The following is an 18,149-nucleotide window of genomic DNA, read 5'->3' on the forward strand; positions in this document are numbered from 1 at the left end:
AGCATCATCTCTCTCCTTTCCCTCTCAGTCTGATCCGAACGTAAGGGGAGGCTGGTTTGGGAGTTTCAGCACCCACCTTGGGCATTTCGAGCCTGGGCTGGAGAAACACCGGGTGAGTGGGCTGTAATGCTGTGAGGGCGGCAGCTATGAGGGGGTCCCAGTGCAATGGGAGGTTGAAGGGCAGGTGTGTGAGGGTCTCTGAGGGGTGTCCCAGCGCTGTGAGGGCTTGTGCGAGAGCAGCGCTGCTGTGCGGGGGGGTCCCGGAGCTGTGAGGGGCGGCGATCTGAGGGGCTCCCCGCGCGCTCCCTCCTCACAGCAGCCGCCCCGCGCCCGTCCCGCTCCACAGCGCTGGGGCCGGGGCGGGCGCGCGCCCGGCGCTGATTGGCTGCCGCCCCCCGCCCCCTTCCTCCGCCCGGCGCGGCCGCGGGCAGCGCCTCCGCTCCAAGTTTGTGTCCGGGCGGAGCCGCCGCCGCCGCCGCCGCCCGCGGGCTGCTCCCGGTCCTGCGCGCTCCCTTCGCCGCCGCCGCACCGCGGGTTCCGGCCCGGCCGAGCGCCGGAGGGGCAGTGGTCCGGCCATGGCGGGGCGCGGGCGGCGGCACTGAGGCGGCTGAGGGTGGGGTGTCGGTCCCCGAGCGGGCGCCATGCGGTCCCTGAACATCACCCCGGAGCAGTTCGCGCAGCTCCTGCGGGACAACAATGTGACGCGGGAGCAGTTCATTGCTCTCTACGGGCTGCAGCCGCTGGTGTACATCCCGGAGCTGCCGGGACGCACCAAGGTGGCCTTCGTCCTCATCTGCGTTCTCATCTTCGCCCTGGCGCTCTTCGGCAACTGCCTGGTGCTCTACGTGGTGACCCGCAGCAAAGCCATGAGGACCGTCACCAACATCTTCATCTGCTCCCTGGCGCTCAGCGACCTCTTCATCGCCTTCTTCTGCGTGCCCTTCACCATGCTGCAGAACATCTCCTCCAACTGGCTCGGTGGTGGGTGCCGGGGCCGGGCGGTCCCGGGCCGGGCTGCGGGGAGAGGGCAGCGCCGGCGCCGAGACCTGCGTTCCCCCGTCCCTGAGCGACCCTTCCCCTTCCCGCCCCCTGCGAGGGATGGCCTCTCCATCCCTCCATCCCTCCCTCCGGCTGTGTTAAAATAACCCAGTCCGCTTTCCTGCTTGTATTCCTTCAAAGTTGCGGTGTGCGTTTGGGAAGCGGTTCGTTGTGTGGAGCTGGCCAGGAAGCCTTGCCGTACTACTTTCTCTTTTTTTTTTTTTTTTTTTTTTTTTTTTTTTTTTTTTTTTTTTTTTTTTTTTTTTATTTTTGTTTTGTTTTGTTTTGTTCGCGCTAAGCAATGAAATCTGTCTGGCAAGTGAGGTATCAGTCTTTATACAGCTTAAGTTCCTCTGACAGCTGTCAGCTCCGAGACAGTCGTCAACCTTTTGTGAGGAAAAAGAATGTCCTTGAAGAAACAGGTGACTGAGAGAACATGTAGAATTTATGCTGAAATAATGCACCCTTTTAAATTTTTTTAATTCTTTTTTTCTTGGGAGCTATGTTGTAGTCCTGTTGATGTGAAGAACCTTTTGGCAAAACTTCCCTGATGCCTAGAAAGAAGGATTTTTTTTTCCTTTTCTATGCATCCCAGTTCCAAAGTAGTAAAGAGCAAGCAGAGAAAGGTACAGTAGAATTGTATATGGTATTTATTTTCCTGGATTTTTTTCCCTTAAACGATGTTTGACAACTATAAGTGGAAAAATAAAAGGGGTGGTTTTGCAGCAAGTAGCAGACAATATTTTGTACAACCACAAATTGAAATATTTTTCAGAATATTTCAGAATGATCCGGAAAGATGTTGATAAAGTGACACATTGATGTTTCAATTTCTAAGGCTTACTGTGTTTCTGTTGTTCAGAGACAACTGTGAAGGTTGTCAGAACATGGAGATTTAGTTCCAGAACTTCCTACACACTAGAATGCTGGGTGGGAATTGACAGGTCAGAGGAGACTTGGAGCACATGTGAGAAATGGGCTTTATTGCAGAAACTTCAATGAGAAGTGATGAATCCAGAGCTCCCAGGACTAGTGATAGTAAGGACACCTGTGCTATTTTCTTATGAGCTGTTTTGGGGAAGATAACCTTTGTGATTCTTCTCTCTCCTAAGGAAGGCTCTGATCTGTCAGCTTGACCGAGCTGATAGATCAGAATCAACTGAAGCCTCCATGTGGGGTGAATTACAGGAGATAGGGCATGGGCATGTGGAACAGTATGGGCAAAACATGTATGTCTTTATTGACACTGTTACTAAGGGTGCCTGACAAAAATCTAGAAGTTGTGAATGTAAAAGGTCTAGCATAGTTACAACAAATGTCTTCAGATATTCAATATTTGGGCAGCTAAAGTACACTGTTCTCCGGAGTGTACTGTATTTTTTCCTGCCCTCTTTGCTGTGCTAGAGCATTTTCAGTACAAGTGAATCCATAGATCTTTTGGTCTGGTGAAATCATGACCTTGAACTGACACAGTGTTGGGAGGACATAATAAGTAATATCATGGATGGGTGTTAAATTAACCCTTTGCTCTGGGGGATGGGGGCTGTGAAGTAACATTGAGGAAAACAAATACACGAACTGATGGTATCCCAAGGGTATCTGGTTCCTGATGTTTACATGGTGAAGCGTGAGTGGTGATTACAGTTGTACTGCAAATCAGAGCCTGCCAGTTCTGGAAGAGTCTTTTCCTTGCTAGCTTAACTGGTTTAATATGCCTTTTGCCTTTCATTTTGGAGTGTGAAAAAATCCTGTTCTCATCCACTGTAATGCGACATCACTGAGTAGTGCAAGATCCAACTCTGTTATGAAAAAGGTGATTTGACTTGTGATGTATCCTTGGTGGACAAAGTGGTACACCCTGAGACACTTGATGCTGGAAATGGATTGGGGATGCTAAGCCTTGAGTCACTTTATATCTTGATTTACTTGCATCACTAAAACAAGCATCTGTACTAGGAAATGTGAACCAAGATGTGTATGTTTTATACTTGTGTTTAATTTAGAACTGGTTGTTTATTTCCATGCTTGTGTGTGTGTTTGTATTTCTTCCCCTTCTGAAACCCACAGAGGAATGGGAGAGGGGAGGAGAAAACTGCAAACAAAAGAGCAGCCACAGTTTCAGAGTAGCTGAAGCAGTGACTTTTTCCATAGTATTTTCACTTACACACTCTTAACTTCACCTGCAGTTAAAAATCTCAGTGTGCCTCACTTTGCCTGATGATCAAGCAGCATTAACGCAGACCCTTTAACTCTTTATGGGTAACAACTGGAAGCAGCACCATATTGACTAAAAATAGATTTGAACCGGTCCTGCTTTTGATTCTCTGGTGTCTTTAAGAATCTGTGTAGCTGTGTGAGCGTAATAGTGACTGTATATGATTTAATTTCCCAATTTAAACTTTGCAGCTGAAATGGCTGTAATTTCACGGGGAGCTTTGAATGAAAATCCAGCATACTCATCTCTCTGTAATGCAGAAGAAAATGATTGTGGCTTTGTCATAAATGATCTCTGGGATTGTATTTATTGATAAGAAGGATGAAATGGGAGCTCATGTGGGAGTAAATGGATGCATACAGCAGTAGTGTGTCTTGGTGCAAGCTGAAGCAGTTCTTCATGTACTTGCTCTCATGTGGTCATAGGTGGGAGGCAGCAGTAGTGGTCCTGTCGTACTGATGACAGCACTATTAAAGATAAAGTTGGGCTTTTGTCTCTGGGTCAAATATTACAACAGTTGCTTTGTTTCCTGACACTGCTTAGTTAGCTGAGTATTGTCTTTACAGAGCTGTCTGGGCTGACGGGAGAATTAATTTAATGTTGTCTACTATAACAGTCCTGGTGAAAGATAAGGGCACAACTTGAGCTTACAATACAGCCAGCACCATCCTGCATTCTTGTGAATTTTGCATCTTATCTGTTGGAATGTGTATTCTCAAGACAGGTGTCAGAGGGTGACTTTGCCTGTCACTTTGAGAGTAGTGAGTGATCTGAGACGCTCCTGAATACTGAGGTGCCCTCCTGTATCTTGTCAGACCTCCAGCTGCCCCTCAGGGGAGGGGTGGGTCTTCTGTATGTTGCTTCTGTGTGGTGCCTTTTGATGTGACAGCATCTTCTTCTCTAAAGGCTTGGTGAAAAACTGACACCTACCCAGCTGAGTCTTTAAGGTGCTTTGTTACTTACCAAATGTCGTGTGTCCAGCAGTGTGTTACCTTAGAACTTCCCTGTGTGAGAACACATAAACATTTCTTGCTGAGGGATGAGAACTAAATCTTGCATCTGTACCAAGAACTGATGTAAAACAATGCATTGCCCAGGTATGCAACACCCTTAGGGATATCATCTGTGTGATAATGACTGATGTGTACTGCCCCAAGTTACAAAATGTGAGAAAAATCAACTTGCTTCCTTCAGGTGAGGTGGAGAGAGCTCATTACAAGCTGTGACAGAAATTCTAGTGCAAGGGCATGATCAACAGCATTTTACCAGAGGAAGGAGCAATTTAAGTTTTATCAGAGAATATTTTCAGGCTTTTACTTTTATAACCCTGATAAAAGAAGTGTTATTTGAAATCACAGTTCCAGGCACAATGTCCGATAATGAAGGCATAAAACGTTTACAGGAATGTCATTTATATTTGCAGTCTCTGAATGTGTTATATTGGGAAAACTATTCACTGCTTAAATAATCTATGTAGTTTTTAGCAAACAGTGCATAAGGAATACTTTTAGCCTCTAGAAAAAGAGAAGCAATTAGTTATTTTCATTCCCAGTGTTCTGCTGCAAATTATTTTCTTTCCCAGCTGAAAGTGGTCAGTGTTGTCTCAACCAACAATCTGTTGGAAATGTTGTCTGAAAGCCTAACAGTGTGGAATTTTAAGCATTTTGATACATACTTAAAATATTAAAGTGTTATCATTATTTATATTATTCAGAAGAGTCAACACTTTTCTGTACTGCCACCAGTGCAGAAATTAACACAGTTCCAGTGATTTTGAGGTGATCTCAGCACTTTAGCTTTTAACCCAGCACTGGGAAAACTTGTGGAGTGATATTTCAATAACCTTGACTGAACCTCACTGAAGTGGGCTTTTATTCTTTGTGTTTGTTTGTTTGTTAGTCATATAATCTCCAAAACATGTTCCAAACAGCCACATTCTTACCTGCTGGATTATAACGAAGATTTAATCTAGTATATTCCTTTAAACTCTACTGTTACTCTGTGTTGAGGCTGAACACAAATGTGAGCATTCGCTTGAAATGGTTTTAATGTATGTGTTTGACACAGCTGGTTTTTTGCCTGAGTCTTATTTTAATTTCACTGTATTTACTATGGTGTAGTAGCATAATGATTTTTTTGCTCAAAACTTACCTTGTCTTCCTGACAATAAAATTTGCACTTTTTTCTGAGTTTCTCCATAAGAGACTTTCAACTAACAGACACTTGAGAACTGGGTTTTATCAATTTCTTTTTGCTGCAGGTGAAGCTTGTTCTACACAGATTAAATATTAAGTGACATGGGCATGCATTATTCTGAAATAATTACTTTATTTAACAGTAGATTTCATTTTCCAGATGCTAAGGCCTGTTAATGTTTGTCATTTGAAAATATAAGTTATTTGATTTAAAGTATTGAAAGATCTGGAGAAAGTCTCTAGTAATTATCTAAGCAGTTGGGAATGGCTGCTGTATATTTACAAATAAAACAATGGGTTTGAAAACTAGAAAGAGGCTTGATGTGAAGAACATTGACTATTCTGCCAAGTGCAAGGACTCCTGGTATCTCAGTATTAAATCCCATTCAAACACAGTAAGGATGGTGGATGGCTCTCAAGTGTGTTGATGTCAGAATTCGATTGAAGTTGATGGCTCTTCAGTTGGCCCTGACATTCTAAATGATTTATTTATTTCCCTTTTCCCCCAACAAAGAAATCTGTTTTAAATACTTCTGTGAAGGACATTCGACTTCCTTGCTCAACAGTCTTTTATCCTTGAAGGAGGTTTGAATTTCAAGGCATTTGAGGGTCTTGTGATTTCAGAAACTGGAAGCATTTGTGTAGTGAGTGACGATTCAGGGCAAGCACAAGAGCCCTGAAGGGATATTATATTGTTAATAACAGTAACACCCAGAGACTTTGTACGTGGTGGCATCAGAAGCTTCAGGGAAGCTGAAGTTCTGTTCTGGTTTTACTTTTGGTACATTTTTGGCTTTTTGACTAGCTTTTACTCTTCATTTGAAAATATCATGGTGTTTTGTGTTTATAAAAAAACTTTGTGGCTGTTTTGATGTGGCCTCCAAGTCCCCATAGTATGTGCTGTGTACAGGTGTTTCTATTCCAACCAGCTGTGTCTAATGGAAAATATCCTTTTTATTCCCATTTCTGGAAGTGCTAATGTCCAGCTCAGTAGGCTCAACCTGCAGGCATTATGTAGACTTCTGCTTTTAGCTACTTTTGTATAGCTTAAGTGCTTAATTTTTGTGTGTTTGTCTTCAAAAAGATGAGTTAGGGGGTTTTGCAGCCTTTTCTCCTGGGAGTTCAGCTCAAGGCATAGTGAGTGGTAGTCTGTGCTCTTTGACAGTGTGGTTGCTGGGAAGAAAATGAGAATACATCTGTAAAAAAACAATGGGCATCTGGGAATTTGAGAGTTCTCTCCCAGTTTGGGGTGTTCCCTTTGTTCTTTGAATAGCTGGGCGCCTGTTGGAAATTCCACCAGACTGATGGTGAAAGTTTGTCTCATTTTGGTACTTGAGTAATAGTGATAACTACTTTGCTTCCTAAGAATACCCTGGGATGCTGGGACTTCAGTGGAGGAGTAGTGCATTACAGGGAAATCCCTGTAAGGCAGGTATAGTTCAAGTGGATTTAATTTAAGTCTGACCTTTTTCAAACTGTAAGAAATAGCCTGTGGTGAAAGTTTGAGTTGTTTTTTTAGCTTTGTTTTGTGTCAGTTTGCTTGTTTTTGGTTTTCTCCCAGCTTCAGCACTCAGACTTGAACTCATTTCCTTAGTGAAACATTTCATTTATAAGTTTGGGTCTTCTGTTTGTTATTTGTAGCAGGAGTACCTTCTAACTTAGTGAAGCAAAAATTGAAAACCAACTCTTTGGTCACATTCACTGTTTGCTGTGTGCAGAGTAGGTAGGATTTCAGCTTGCCTTTGGTTTTTTTCTCACAACAGAAGTTTAAGCCCACTGGGTGAAGGATGTGAATTTGATGGAGTGGATCTGGCACCGTATGTGCAGCACATTCTGTACTGGGTGTAGTGAGAAACTGATGAGATGCTGAGTTAGTAAAATATTGGCTCTGTTTCATGAGGTGTTTCCTTAGGCATTTCTGATGCCAAGGAAGAAGCAGGGGGAATTTTATTTCATAAATTACATTTGATTCAAGATATGAGGATGTCTTGTCTTGCTCTTTCTGATGCTGTGGAAAAATGCATACCAGGTGAAAAACAGACATACAGCCCAATACATCCTCAGCCATGCAGTTCCTACTGGCCATGCTAAGATTTCATTCAAGGAACTTGAAACTGGGCTGCATGGTGTGTTTTTATTCTGGTTTAAGCCAGATCTGTGTGCGCATCCATCGTGCTGCTGTGTTGAATATGTGCTTGAAAGGTGCTTGATTTCCACCCATTGCTGTTTGTCCTCTCCTTCCCTTTGTGGAGCCGCAGAAAAAGGGATTTTTGAGTGACTAGAATTGGTAAGCTCAGTAGCAAACCAGTTCTTGTAAGCTGGAGTGGCTTTTAGCCTGGCCTATCAAGTAGAAGTTTTTCTGTTCCTTGTTCCCTTCATGGAAAGTAGGATTAAGTTTTCAGAGTTTTCTGTTTGTTTTCTGTTTTCTGTGCTGTTACTGCTTACGGTGTCTGTAACATCTTAAAACTTGACTGAAAATTGAATCAGATACTTCTTAGGCTGTTTTGAGTTTATGGATTATATCTGAGTATGGTATAAAAAATGGTCTAGTAAGGAAAATAACCCTGACTGTTGCTGGAATGAATAACTCATACTGAACTGTAAGAGTGTAAGGGAACTTTGGAAATGTGGACGGAGAAAATTATCTCAGGGTCAGAAAATGGGTAAATGAAAAGTAGATTAGGAAGGGCATTAAGGTAAGATTTCTTACAGAATAATTTATACCACTTTCTAAGATGGCTAGGACTTGAGAATTGGATAATGGAGAATGACTGATATGTTAAGAATTGAATATACACTTTGGAAAGCTGTGGCAGCAATAAAAGTTGAAGTTGCATAAACACAATATATCTGTACTACTTAGAAAATGCAGGCAGGAAATTGCATTTGTTTTGCACAGTAGCACTAACATAATTTGGTAATCAGCAGAGAGGGAGACTTGGAGAACAGAAGGATGATGAAGATGTTGATTTTTCCTCTTATGCCTCCTCTTCGATATATCTCACTTGACAGGATGATGCATTAAATGCTGAAGTGTACAGATAGAGTGATGTGTAAACAAGATTAAAGAATGTGTTTGTAACAGTGGAAAACGCAAACTTTTAAACAGGTAACACTCAGACCTTCATAAACTGTAGAGTACTCTGCCAAAATTAAAAAATAATAAAGGGCTCTGTAACTTAACATGTTTAAAAACAGATGATGGAAGACTTGGTCAAAACTGAAATAGGAGTATGTGTTAGACTGGTAACAGAGCAAGTGAATATGTCCTTAGAAATCTTGGCTTTGCAGATGTGTATGATAAAGAATGGCTATAGAGAGCTGCACTGACAAATGGCTTCTATAGGTGACTTAGCAATTTAGATGTTACAATAAATCTAACAGTCTTGTTCTGTTATTTTTAGTAATGGAGTCTGGTGTTAATAGCTGTTGCATGCCTTACTTTCTGATCATTGCAGGTGCCTTCGCTTGCAAGATGGTGCCATTTGTTCAGTCCACTGCTATTGTAACTGAGATTCTTACAATGACCTGCATTGCTGTGGAAAGACACCAGGGAATTGTGCATCCACTAAAAATGAAGTGGCAGTACACCAATAAAAGAGCTTTCACGATGCTTGGTAAGATTTTAAGCATCTCCAGTAATTGTGTGTGGGAAATGATCTTCAGTGTGAATGGCATGGCAGAACAGAAGCTCTGATATGACCAGTGATTAAGAGGCAGAGTTAATTGACCTTAATAAAATAGCTCAAGGATAGTGCCTACAAGTAAAGTATTCACTACCCAAAACTCTTAAAAGGGACTTAGCATCTGAAGTCAAAAATGTACTTAACAAAGATAAACCTTTAGCAGCCTTTCTTTTTTTTTTTTTTCAAGAAAAGTTCAAAATGTACAAGCACTGCTTAAGATATGTCACAGGGAAATGATCCTTCCCTTGTTACACAAAGAGGTTTATTTAATGCTCCTTATGCAGATTAAGTGCTTTTCCTGTGGAATATCAATAAATGGAGGTAGTTTGAGAGACAGAAAGCTGATGTCAAAAAAGCATGCTATTATTGATGTGAGTGTTGACTGATGAATGCTTCATAGAAAACTTTGTTCTTTGCTACAGTTTTCTACCTTGCCTGACTTTTCAAAGCTGTTAAACTGTACATACCAAATCCTGCCTGTTGAACAAAGTATGAAAAAATGTATTTGTTTACAGGCATAGTCTGGTTGCTGGCTCTTATTGTTGGGTCGCCCATGTGGTACGTGCAACGGCTTGAGGTAGGTTAGGTCAAATGGGCATTTGCTCATTCAACTCAGTCCTTGCTGGATCTTCCTGTACCTTTAGGTGAAATGGAGTAAACTCTTGGGAAATTAGAGGGGGGTAAGGGAGGTGGAGCTTTGGTTCTTTGTGCCAGCCTGGGAAAGGCTAAGGATTAGAACTTGCATGCACTGTGGAAGAGGGAATACAAGCAGGGACTAATCAATGCCTATTCTCCCTAATCACAGTAATTACATGTGTGACTTGCACTGTGCCTTTCTTTTGCACTGGTGCGTAGGAATAGAGGGCTTAGATTGCTGTTTCAGGATGACACTGCTCCCCAAGATCTAGAAGAACTATGCTTATTTTAAGATTAATTAGCTGCTCATTATAGTTGGTGAGTTATCACACACGTTTGGAGGTTAGGCAGGAGGCTTGGCAGAATCTGCTGCTTGTGAGTTTGAATGTTAATAATTTTCTTGTTTTTTAAAGTGGCTAACATGTGAGGTTTCTATACATCCATCTTTACTTGCAAAATATGTAGCCAAGGTATCCTTTGAAGTGCAAATCAGAGCATCTCCCAACTTCTCTCTATCAATTTGGATTGAACCCAATATTTGATTGGAAAAGTGCTTGAAAGAATTTTGTCACTGAAAAATCTGTTGAATTTTGGTTGTTCCATTAAGAGCAGGGAATATCTGAATGTGTTGGGTTTTACACTTGCGATAAACACCTTAGTGACACATCTTCTTTGCATTTGTTACAGGTTAAATATGACTTCCTATATGAAGAAGTGCATGTTTGTTGCTTGGAAGAATGGGCCAGTCCCATTTATCAGAAGATATATACGACCTTTATTCTTGTTATACTCTTCCTTCTTCCACTGATGCTGATGCTTTTTTTGTACACTAAAATTGGCTATGAACTCTGGATTAAGAAACGAGTGGGAGATGCTTCAGTTCTTCGAACCATTCATGGGAGCGAAATGTCTAAAATATCAAGGTTTGTAAGCAAAATGTACTTGGAACTTGGACTTCTAGAAAGCTTTTTTCCTGACATTTTTATTCTTCCTGAATAGAGTTGAAAATGCCTTACAAGACATGCTAATGTCATGCCGCAAAGTGCTCTGCTGTCCCAAAATAGAGAAATAAAGTGCTAGATTTATATGATGATGCATGTTTTTCTTTCCAAGGGGATTGTGTATTTCTGAGCTTTCCTTGAGGGTTTTATTTGAATCTGCAGCCATCAGAACACAGTCACAGATCTAACTTGAAGAGAGAGATGTAACTGCCAGCCAGTTCCCAGTGATTCAGTGTGGAATTCTTGGTGCAATTTCAGGAAGAAGAAGCGAGCAATTGTTATGATGGTGACAGTGGTGTTTCTCTTTGCAGTCTGTTGGGCCCCTTTCCATGTGATTCACATGATGATGGAGTACAGTGAGTACTTGCCATATCTCATAGAATAAAGTCGGGCTTTTGGGGTTTTGTTTTAGTAATGGAGCTTCATATTGTGAAAAGCTAATGATGCTACAGCATTCAGCTCTAGAATACCTTCTGATAGCAAAGGTCGATGTTCTGCTTATAAAAAAAGACTTAAGGAAAACCAGGAGTATTAGAGGGGTGAGCATCTTTGTGTGGATTCTTTTTCTTACCATGTCTGTTATGCTGCCCTCATTTGCTGAAAGGTTAAAAGGACTTGGCTGGAAGGTAAAAGTTATTTCTGAGCATAAAATGTATTGAAGTTTTAAATTATATTTCATATAACTTAACTGTTTTGAGTTAAACTTAAAATGGAACATTTATCCCTTTTATTGAAGTAGGCATATTGGAAATACAAATACTGGACATTGCAGTGATGATATCCAGTGAATCCAGCTGGAGTTTTTCAGTGCTCTTTGCTGAAAACTGGCTTGGAAATGCCCTCAATGCTTGTTGTGATGGCTTTTTTTGCTATTTGCCTTATACTCTGGGGTCTTCAGCTGTTCATCTCCCGCCTCCTCCATGGATACTGCAGCAGTCTATGTGCAGGAACAAGAGGAAATTTTCAGTAGTTGTACTCTACTTGCTAAAGGCAGGATCTGTTTCTTTGTCTCCTATCACAAATAAGATTGTAGCAGATAAATCAATAGTTCAGCCTGTCACCTTTTTTGGCTCATAATTTTTCTTTCTTTTGATTCTGTTACTACCTACATACAAAGCAGAACTGTGTGATAAGTCTTGATTTTATCTTGTTGATGAAACTCAACTGCTAATGTTAAGAACTTCCAGCATGGCTTTTTGTTGATTTTAAACAAAAACATCTAATGCCAAACTGGATATAAACAGGCTAAGTAGTAAGCATTTATGACATTCTGTGCCTGCAGCATATCTCTCTTCTCCTCTCCAGGTAATTTTGAGAAGGAGTATGATGATGTGACAATCAAAATGATTTTTGCAATTGTCCAGATCATAGGATTCTTCAATTCTATTTGCAACCCTATTGTGTATGCTTTCATGAATGAGAACTTCAAGAAGAATTTTCTGTCTGCCCTCTGCTTCTGCATTATGAAAGACAACATATCCCCAGGCAGGCAGCTTGGGAACTCAGGAATTACCATGAGGAGGCAAAAGCCAAGTGCATCTCAGAGAGATCCCATGGTTTCGGACGAAGGCAGGAGGGAGGCATTCAGTGATGGCAACATCGAGGTCAAGCTCTGTGATCAGCCAGCTTCCAAAATGAATTTGAAAAGGCACCTTGTCCTGTTCAGCTCTGAGCTTACTGTGCACTCTGCAGTAGGAAATGGACAGTAGCACTACAAGGGATTTGGGAATGGAGAAGTCATTCTCTTTATGATCATTTCAATAAGCCATTTAAAAGAGTTTGCTACTTTGCATGCTGAAATGAGGAGGGAAAATGATGTGTGGACTCTAATAATGTTGGGATAATGACTGAGAAAATGTAATATTTATTTTATAATGACGAGGAATAAAAGTTTGGAAAACAGCATTACTGTGTGATTTCCAGGAGAAAGAAAATTTTCTTCCTGACCTAATTTAGGGCTTGTTTGCCCTCTGCTTTAGGTAAACAAAACAAGTGCTGCTTTTTCCATTTATTGTGTGTCTGGACTGTACACAGCTGAATACCAGAAGACAGGAACTGTGGAGAGAATGTGCACTGTTTTGGGACAACTTGGAAGTCTTACATGGGGCTGACACTGTAAGATCTACTTTCTGCAGCCTTGAGGACTGAGCAGCTTCAGATCTGAGTTCAGGAAAGATGGAGACTGAGATGCAATTGTATTTATGGGAAAAAAAAAGGGAATATGAAAGAGTTATCCAGATCATGACTCTGAAGAGATTTAAGATTTAAACATCACATGCATGTTCAGATTTTGTTAACAGGAAGCATATTAGTAATTAACAATGCATGCATAATTACTGTGCTGTTTTTTACAGGTTTTTTTCTTGGGTACAAATTTAAATGCCATTGTACTGCCCTGCAAACTGCATTGTTCTGCTGGAAAATGGAGAAGCTGAAAAAGTTCTGTACAAGAGAGTGCAGATGCAGGTGTGGTCAGCAAACACTGAAATGAACTTCCAGTCATGCTTGGACATGCCACTGTCAGGCTGAAAGGGTGGTATTGCCATTTCCTGGAGGGTTATAGGGCCCTGATCCAGAGCCTGTTGGGACTTCACAGAAGACTTTCAATTGAATATTGTGGTCTTTTGACCAGACACTTATCTGAGGACATGCTTGTGTTTTTCTGTCTGTCCATCATCTTCAAAGGGTATTAATTGCTGTCTGAGAACAGGGCCAGTTCTTAATTTTAAGCTTCACAGTAAATTGTGGGGTTGATATCCATATAAATTCTAAATGTTTTTGCTCTCAGTGGGCCAAACTGCGTAATTGCAAAGGTATGTTTGCAAGTGTGGGACTGGGGGAGAAGGGTAATATAAACTGGTACACTGGGATTTGATCCCATAAATGAAGCCTTGAAATACAGAATGTGCCACTTCAGCTGAGGTTAGGTTAGATCCTTTAACAGCCTGTAAAAAGTCAGTGCTCTCTCTGTCACCTCTTGCCTCACCTATGGTACCTTCGTGCTGCTTTGGCAGTCAATTTAAGATTCTTTTACATTGCTACTGTACACTTCATTGTAAATGAAAACTTAGGGTAAAATATCCTTGTATAATTTGGACATAATCTGATCCTTCTCTAATGTCTATAGATTGCAATGTGTTTGTGACACACTTTGCTTACATGTGTGTTTTTTATATTCTATATGATACACTCCTGTGCAATGACAGAAAGCTCCTGACTTGTCCTGAAGGTCAGGAATTAGGATCTTAATGGGTTATTATCATAGTTTTCTTCAGCAGATAGAAAGTTTAACTGCTTGATGGTGAGAACTCTGTGTTTGGATAGAATCTGTGACTGACAACTAATTTATTTTAATCCATTTATTTATTTGCACTGCTAATTTCAGTGACAGATTTTACACAAACATTTAACCAGAACTTCCAAGTATCTTATGTTTTTCTTTTGTCTTCCCTGCTTCTTCTGGTGTCTCATAAAACGTTGTGTCAATGAATAACCATTGTAGTATTAATTTTATTTTCATTAAAGTTCCTTTATGGCTTTGTTGGTGCTGTTTTGCACTAGGGGATATCTGCTGTAGACTTCACTTTGAGTCTCTTTGTTCAAAGATTCATGTGAGTTTATCTGTGCCTCTTTAGTGATGAAATTCCAGTCCTGTTAAAGGTGCCAGCTGCTCCTGTAATCCTGAGAGCTGTGATTTAAAGGATTTTATAGAATAAGGTGAGAAAGAGAAAGAAAAGTCCAATCTCTTGGTAGAAGAGAAGTGATAAATGTTTCAGCATAGATGTATGAGGCTATGGTTAGATTAAATATAAACCAAAATATGAGAGAGAGTTCCCATACTGTTCTTAATGGTAATTATATTATTTGTGCATTTTTGACAGAGTAGTTGTCTTGAAGCCAGGTAATCTTGTCCTGGCTGCAGGGAATAAAAGATCCATTATTAGTGTAAGCACCACCAGGATTTTGCCCATTGTTTTTTAAATCTGTCAGAGCTTCAGCTTTGATTTAGCCAACAAAACCAGTTGTTCTGTTGAAGTGTGTCAGTTTTGAGTCCAGGCTGGTTAGCCTGTCCCTTGCAGTGGCTTCCACCATGTGTGTGACTGTAGCTGAGTGCTTCAAACCAGGAAAAACCCTGCTGTTCCTCAGCCTGCCTGTGCTTATTCTGTCTTCCAGTAACAGAATTGCATGGTTCATCTGATCACAAAAATATTTTGGGCTAATGAATTTATCAGAGAACAGAAAAAAATAACCACTCTCACTTCCCTAAACTGAGAATATTTATCAAAGCTGTCATGTTCTTTGAGGAAAAATGTTTCTTCAAGTTTTTTATTATCTTAGTTATAAATTACTTGTAGTTTCTTTGAGAAAATTAAAGAGAAACTTCTTTTATTCTCAGCTGCAAGGGTCTAAGCCTTTAAGTTGCAGTGAGATGATGCCAGGGACTGACAGGATGATGAAGACAGGAGCCTGAAAGGACACATTCAACTGAACAGAGACTCTGGAAATTGAATGGATGAGGAAAAAGTGTCAGATATGTCAGCTTGTTCAACTGATACCAAAGTATTTACAAGGAAAACAGTGAGTAGAAGGGAGTGAACCCTCTCAGTACCTGTAACAGTAGCAATTAAAAAATATCCAATATCGTCCTGTTCCAAGGAATAACCAATTGCCAATGACTGCCAAAGCAGCAGAGATGTGTGATGTACCTGCATCCAGGGAGTAAGTACATAAATTCTCAGCCTGGAGATGTGTTAGCCCTGTCTGTATGCTGATGACAGGATTAGCTCATGTGAAGTGGTTGCATGTGCTTTGAGCATGACAGAAGCCTTTGAAACAAGTGATCCAGCAGAGTGAAAGGGATACCTGAGAGATCAGGGAAATGCATTGCAGAGGAGACCTAGATTATTATTGTCCAGGAAAAAAAAAAAAAAGAAGGAATAAGTAGAGGAAAGGATTTAGTAGAGCTGTTGACTTGGAGAGATGGGAGAGGAAGATAATCATGGCAAGCTGTATTTTTATATAGATTAGAGTTGATCTGAGTGTTAGAAAAGTTGGGAGAGTTTAGAAACTGTATTCAGAGAGCAGTTCTGTGAACAGAACAGCATCTCAGTGCACAGGGCAAAAGCCTGGGAAGAGTGGAAGCTGCCCTTTTTAAGTGCCTCTGAAGTTGGGAGCAGTGGAAGGGACCAGGAGCATTGCCAGCCTGAGGAGGAGACAGGTAAATGTGATTTAATGCACACTGAAGAGGTTAGATTGTGTATATCCTCTCAGAAACATTGACATAACAATCTCTGTATTTCTGTCTATACTGCCAAGTCCTGCTTTACTTTACTTTACTGGCTTCCAGGACTACTGCTGGGCATTCATGCCATCATTAGTTTCCTCTGTTGAAGCTCCAGTGAAGCTGATGGATTATGAAATTATTTTAAACACTCTGGTGTGGTTTGAGATGAAGGGTCACATGCTGATTTATTACAAGGGTTTAATCTCCCCCCAGCTCCTCATCCACATCAGTACAACAAAACCTGCTCAGTCAAAAGCAGTAAAACCTGGTTCCTTTCATTCCAAAAAATACAGACTCACAGTCCTACAAGTTAGGGTCACACAATGTTTGTTTTGCTACAAAACAAACAAGCCAGGGTCCTACAAGCAGGGTTGTTTTTGAGAAGGTTTAAGGGTATTTGTATGTACTTCGTATGCAGTTGTAAAAGAAGAGGTAGGTCTGTTTATATCTAGTAGAGATACAAACAAACTTCTACCAATTGCATCTCTGCCCTGTAGGGTGCTTAAAATGCCAAACAAGGCTTCAAAAGATGTCTTGCTGCCTGAAAAAGGTTGAATTTTGCTTCTCAGCCTCCTGTGGAGTAATACAAAGCTTTCTATGAAAAGCTCTTATTTCCTTGCATTTTCTTTTTTTTTTTTTCACAAAGCAGAAACTTCTGCTTATTTCTTATTATTTGGAGAAATAATCATAAAACTTTTTCCCCAAACATATTGTGGAATATGTTCCGTTTATGATAGGGTCTCTGTCCTAAAATGATATAATGTGCTTGCATTGAAAAGCTTTTTTACGTTAGCACTTCTTAGAAGAAAATATGTATTTTTTAAGTTTCTGTTGAAATCTCTTTACAGCCTTCTCGTTTTTATTTGCTGTTTCCAATGCCATCACTATTTTTTTTCTAAATTAATTTCACCAGGGTTTCTCAGGATTCACTCTCCTCAGGTGAATTTACTGTTCCCTTGGACATGGTCCTTTTTTTCTCAGTCTCTAATCTTTTTCATGCTTTATTAAATTGTATGGTCTTATACCATCTTTCCCCATGCTTCTGAGCAAAGCCTTAATTAATTGATTTAAAATTTATGACACAGTCTTCATAAATCTCTTGTTACATCTTGGAAATTCATGAGAAAACTTTCAGGCTTTTTAAGTGCTCTGGGATCTGATTTGTAAATCCATTTCATTTTCCCATCTGAAACAGGCAGACTTGCTATTTGCATTTATGCCACCTTGATAAATGTTCTCATATATGGACATAGAACTGCTGCAGAATTGGGGATAGTTCTCCTGTGGTATCACAGGTGCAATCTTTTAATTTCATTTTCTGCCTCAATGGTTTGCTCAAGCAAAAATTAGTCAGGGTTGAACTGTATTTTCCAGTGTTGACAAATAAATTCTTCACTGACTTAATAAAGCAGAAGTGCACTGACTTACAGATCCATCACACCGGAGGGGAAAAAGATTTAAAATATTTTAGGAAAAAAAATTTCCTAAATAATCTTTCTAATTGTAAAAGAAAAAGGTCAGCATGTTTGGGATTAAAAAAAATTCTTCTTAATTATTTTAAGGTGTCTTTCCCTAGTGTCCAGATTCTGTTATGCAAGGTGAAAAAGCTGCTGACTGGAGTGTGTGGGAAGAGGCTGAATTGTAGTTCTCACTTTGTATCAAGGCTACTCTGCTCTGCTTGTTGGCATCCCTGGGAATCTTCTGCTTTCATGGTGTCAGTGAACTCTGCAGCTGTCTTTGCTTAAGATCCCTTTTCCCAACAACTCAACTTGGTTCAGTAGGAAGTTGAGCTTTGACTTCTGCCATTTGCCTTGCTCCTTTTTTATCTCATTGGTTTGTTTTACTTTTTCACTCTTTCCTTTTTTTCCCCCCCTTTTGTTTTCCCTGAAGCAACTCCTTATGACTTTATCTCTTTATAGACATTAGAATAATCAAGTAATGAATTTTGAGACCAAAGTGAAGCAGTCCTGTGGTTTGGAAATTTTATTCCATCAAGTCTGATTATCAGGTAACAAACTGCATTTCCAGTCCTTATTTCAGGCACCCTTGGAAAGACCTTGCCCACTCTACTGGTTACATTAGGCTTGCATGTGT

At 40.5% G+C, this 18,149-nt stretch overlaps 1 protein-coding gene across 2 annotated transcripts; it reads left to right on the forward strand.

Annotated features, from left to right (window-relative positions):
• The first annotated feature begins 453 nt into the window (after positions 1 to 453).
• On the forward strand, positions 454 to 13,186 carry QRFPR (pyroglutamylated RFamide peptide receptor). Of its 2 annotated transcripts, none has more exons than XM_068187963.1 (6): positions 454 to 981; positions 8,907 to 9,065; positions 9,650 to 9,711; positions 10,458 to 10,693; positions 11,083 to 11,127; positions 12,077 to 13,186. In XM_068187963.1, the coding sequence occupies exons 1-6, from the start codon at positions 642 to 644 to the stop codon at positions 12,078 to 12,080; spliced, it is 846 nt and encodes a 281-aa protein (XP_068044064.1). In that variant the 5' UTR covers positions 454 to 641; the 3' UTR covers positions 12,081 to 13,186. The 2 variants fall into 2 exon arrangements, with proteins under 2 accessions (XP_068044064.1, XP_068044063.1); XM_068187962.1 differs by having other exon boundaries at positions 460 to 981; positions 11,030 to 11,127.
• Positions 13,187 to 18,149: the final 4,963 nt, after the last annotated feature.

Source organism: Anomalospiza imberbis, chromosome 4 (assembly GCF_031753505.1).
Source record: "Anomalospiza imberbis isolate Cuckoo-Finch-1a 21T00152 chromosome 4, ASM3175350v1, whole genome shotgun sequence".
NCBI classification, from domain to species: Eukaryota; Metazoa; Chordata; class Aves; order Passeriformes; family Viduidae; genus Anomalospiza; species Anomalospiza imberbis.

What these genes read in the sequence shown, in the direction of transcription:
- QRFPR (XM_068187962.1), top strand. Translation starts at nt 642, where the DNA reads ATGCGGTCCCTGAACATCACCCCGGAGCAGTTCGCGCAGCTCCTGCGG. An exon ending in GGTACGTGCAACGGCTTGAG is followed by an intron (nt 9,712 to 10,457) that starts GTAGGTTAGGTC and finishes CATTTGTTACAG; the next exon opens with GTTAAATATGACTTCCTATA. An exon ending in TCACATGATGATGGAGTACA is followed by an intron (nt 11,128 to 12,076) that starts GTGAGTACTTGC and finishes TCTCCTCTCCAG; the next exon opens with GTAATTTTGAGAAGGAGTAT.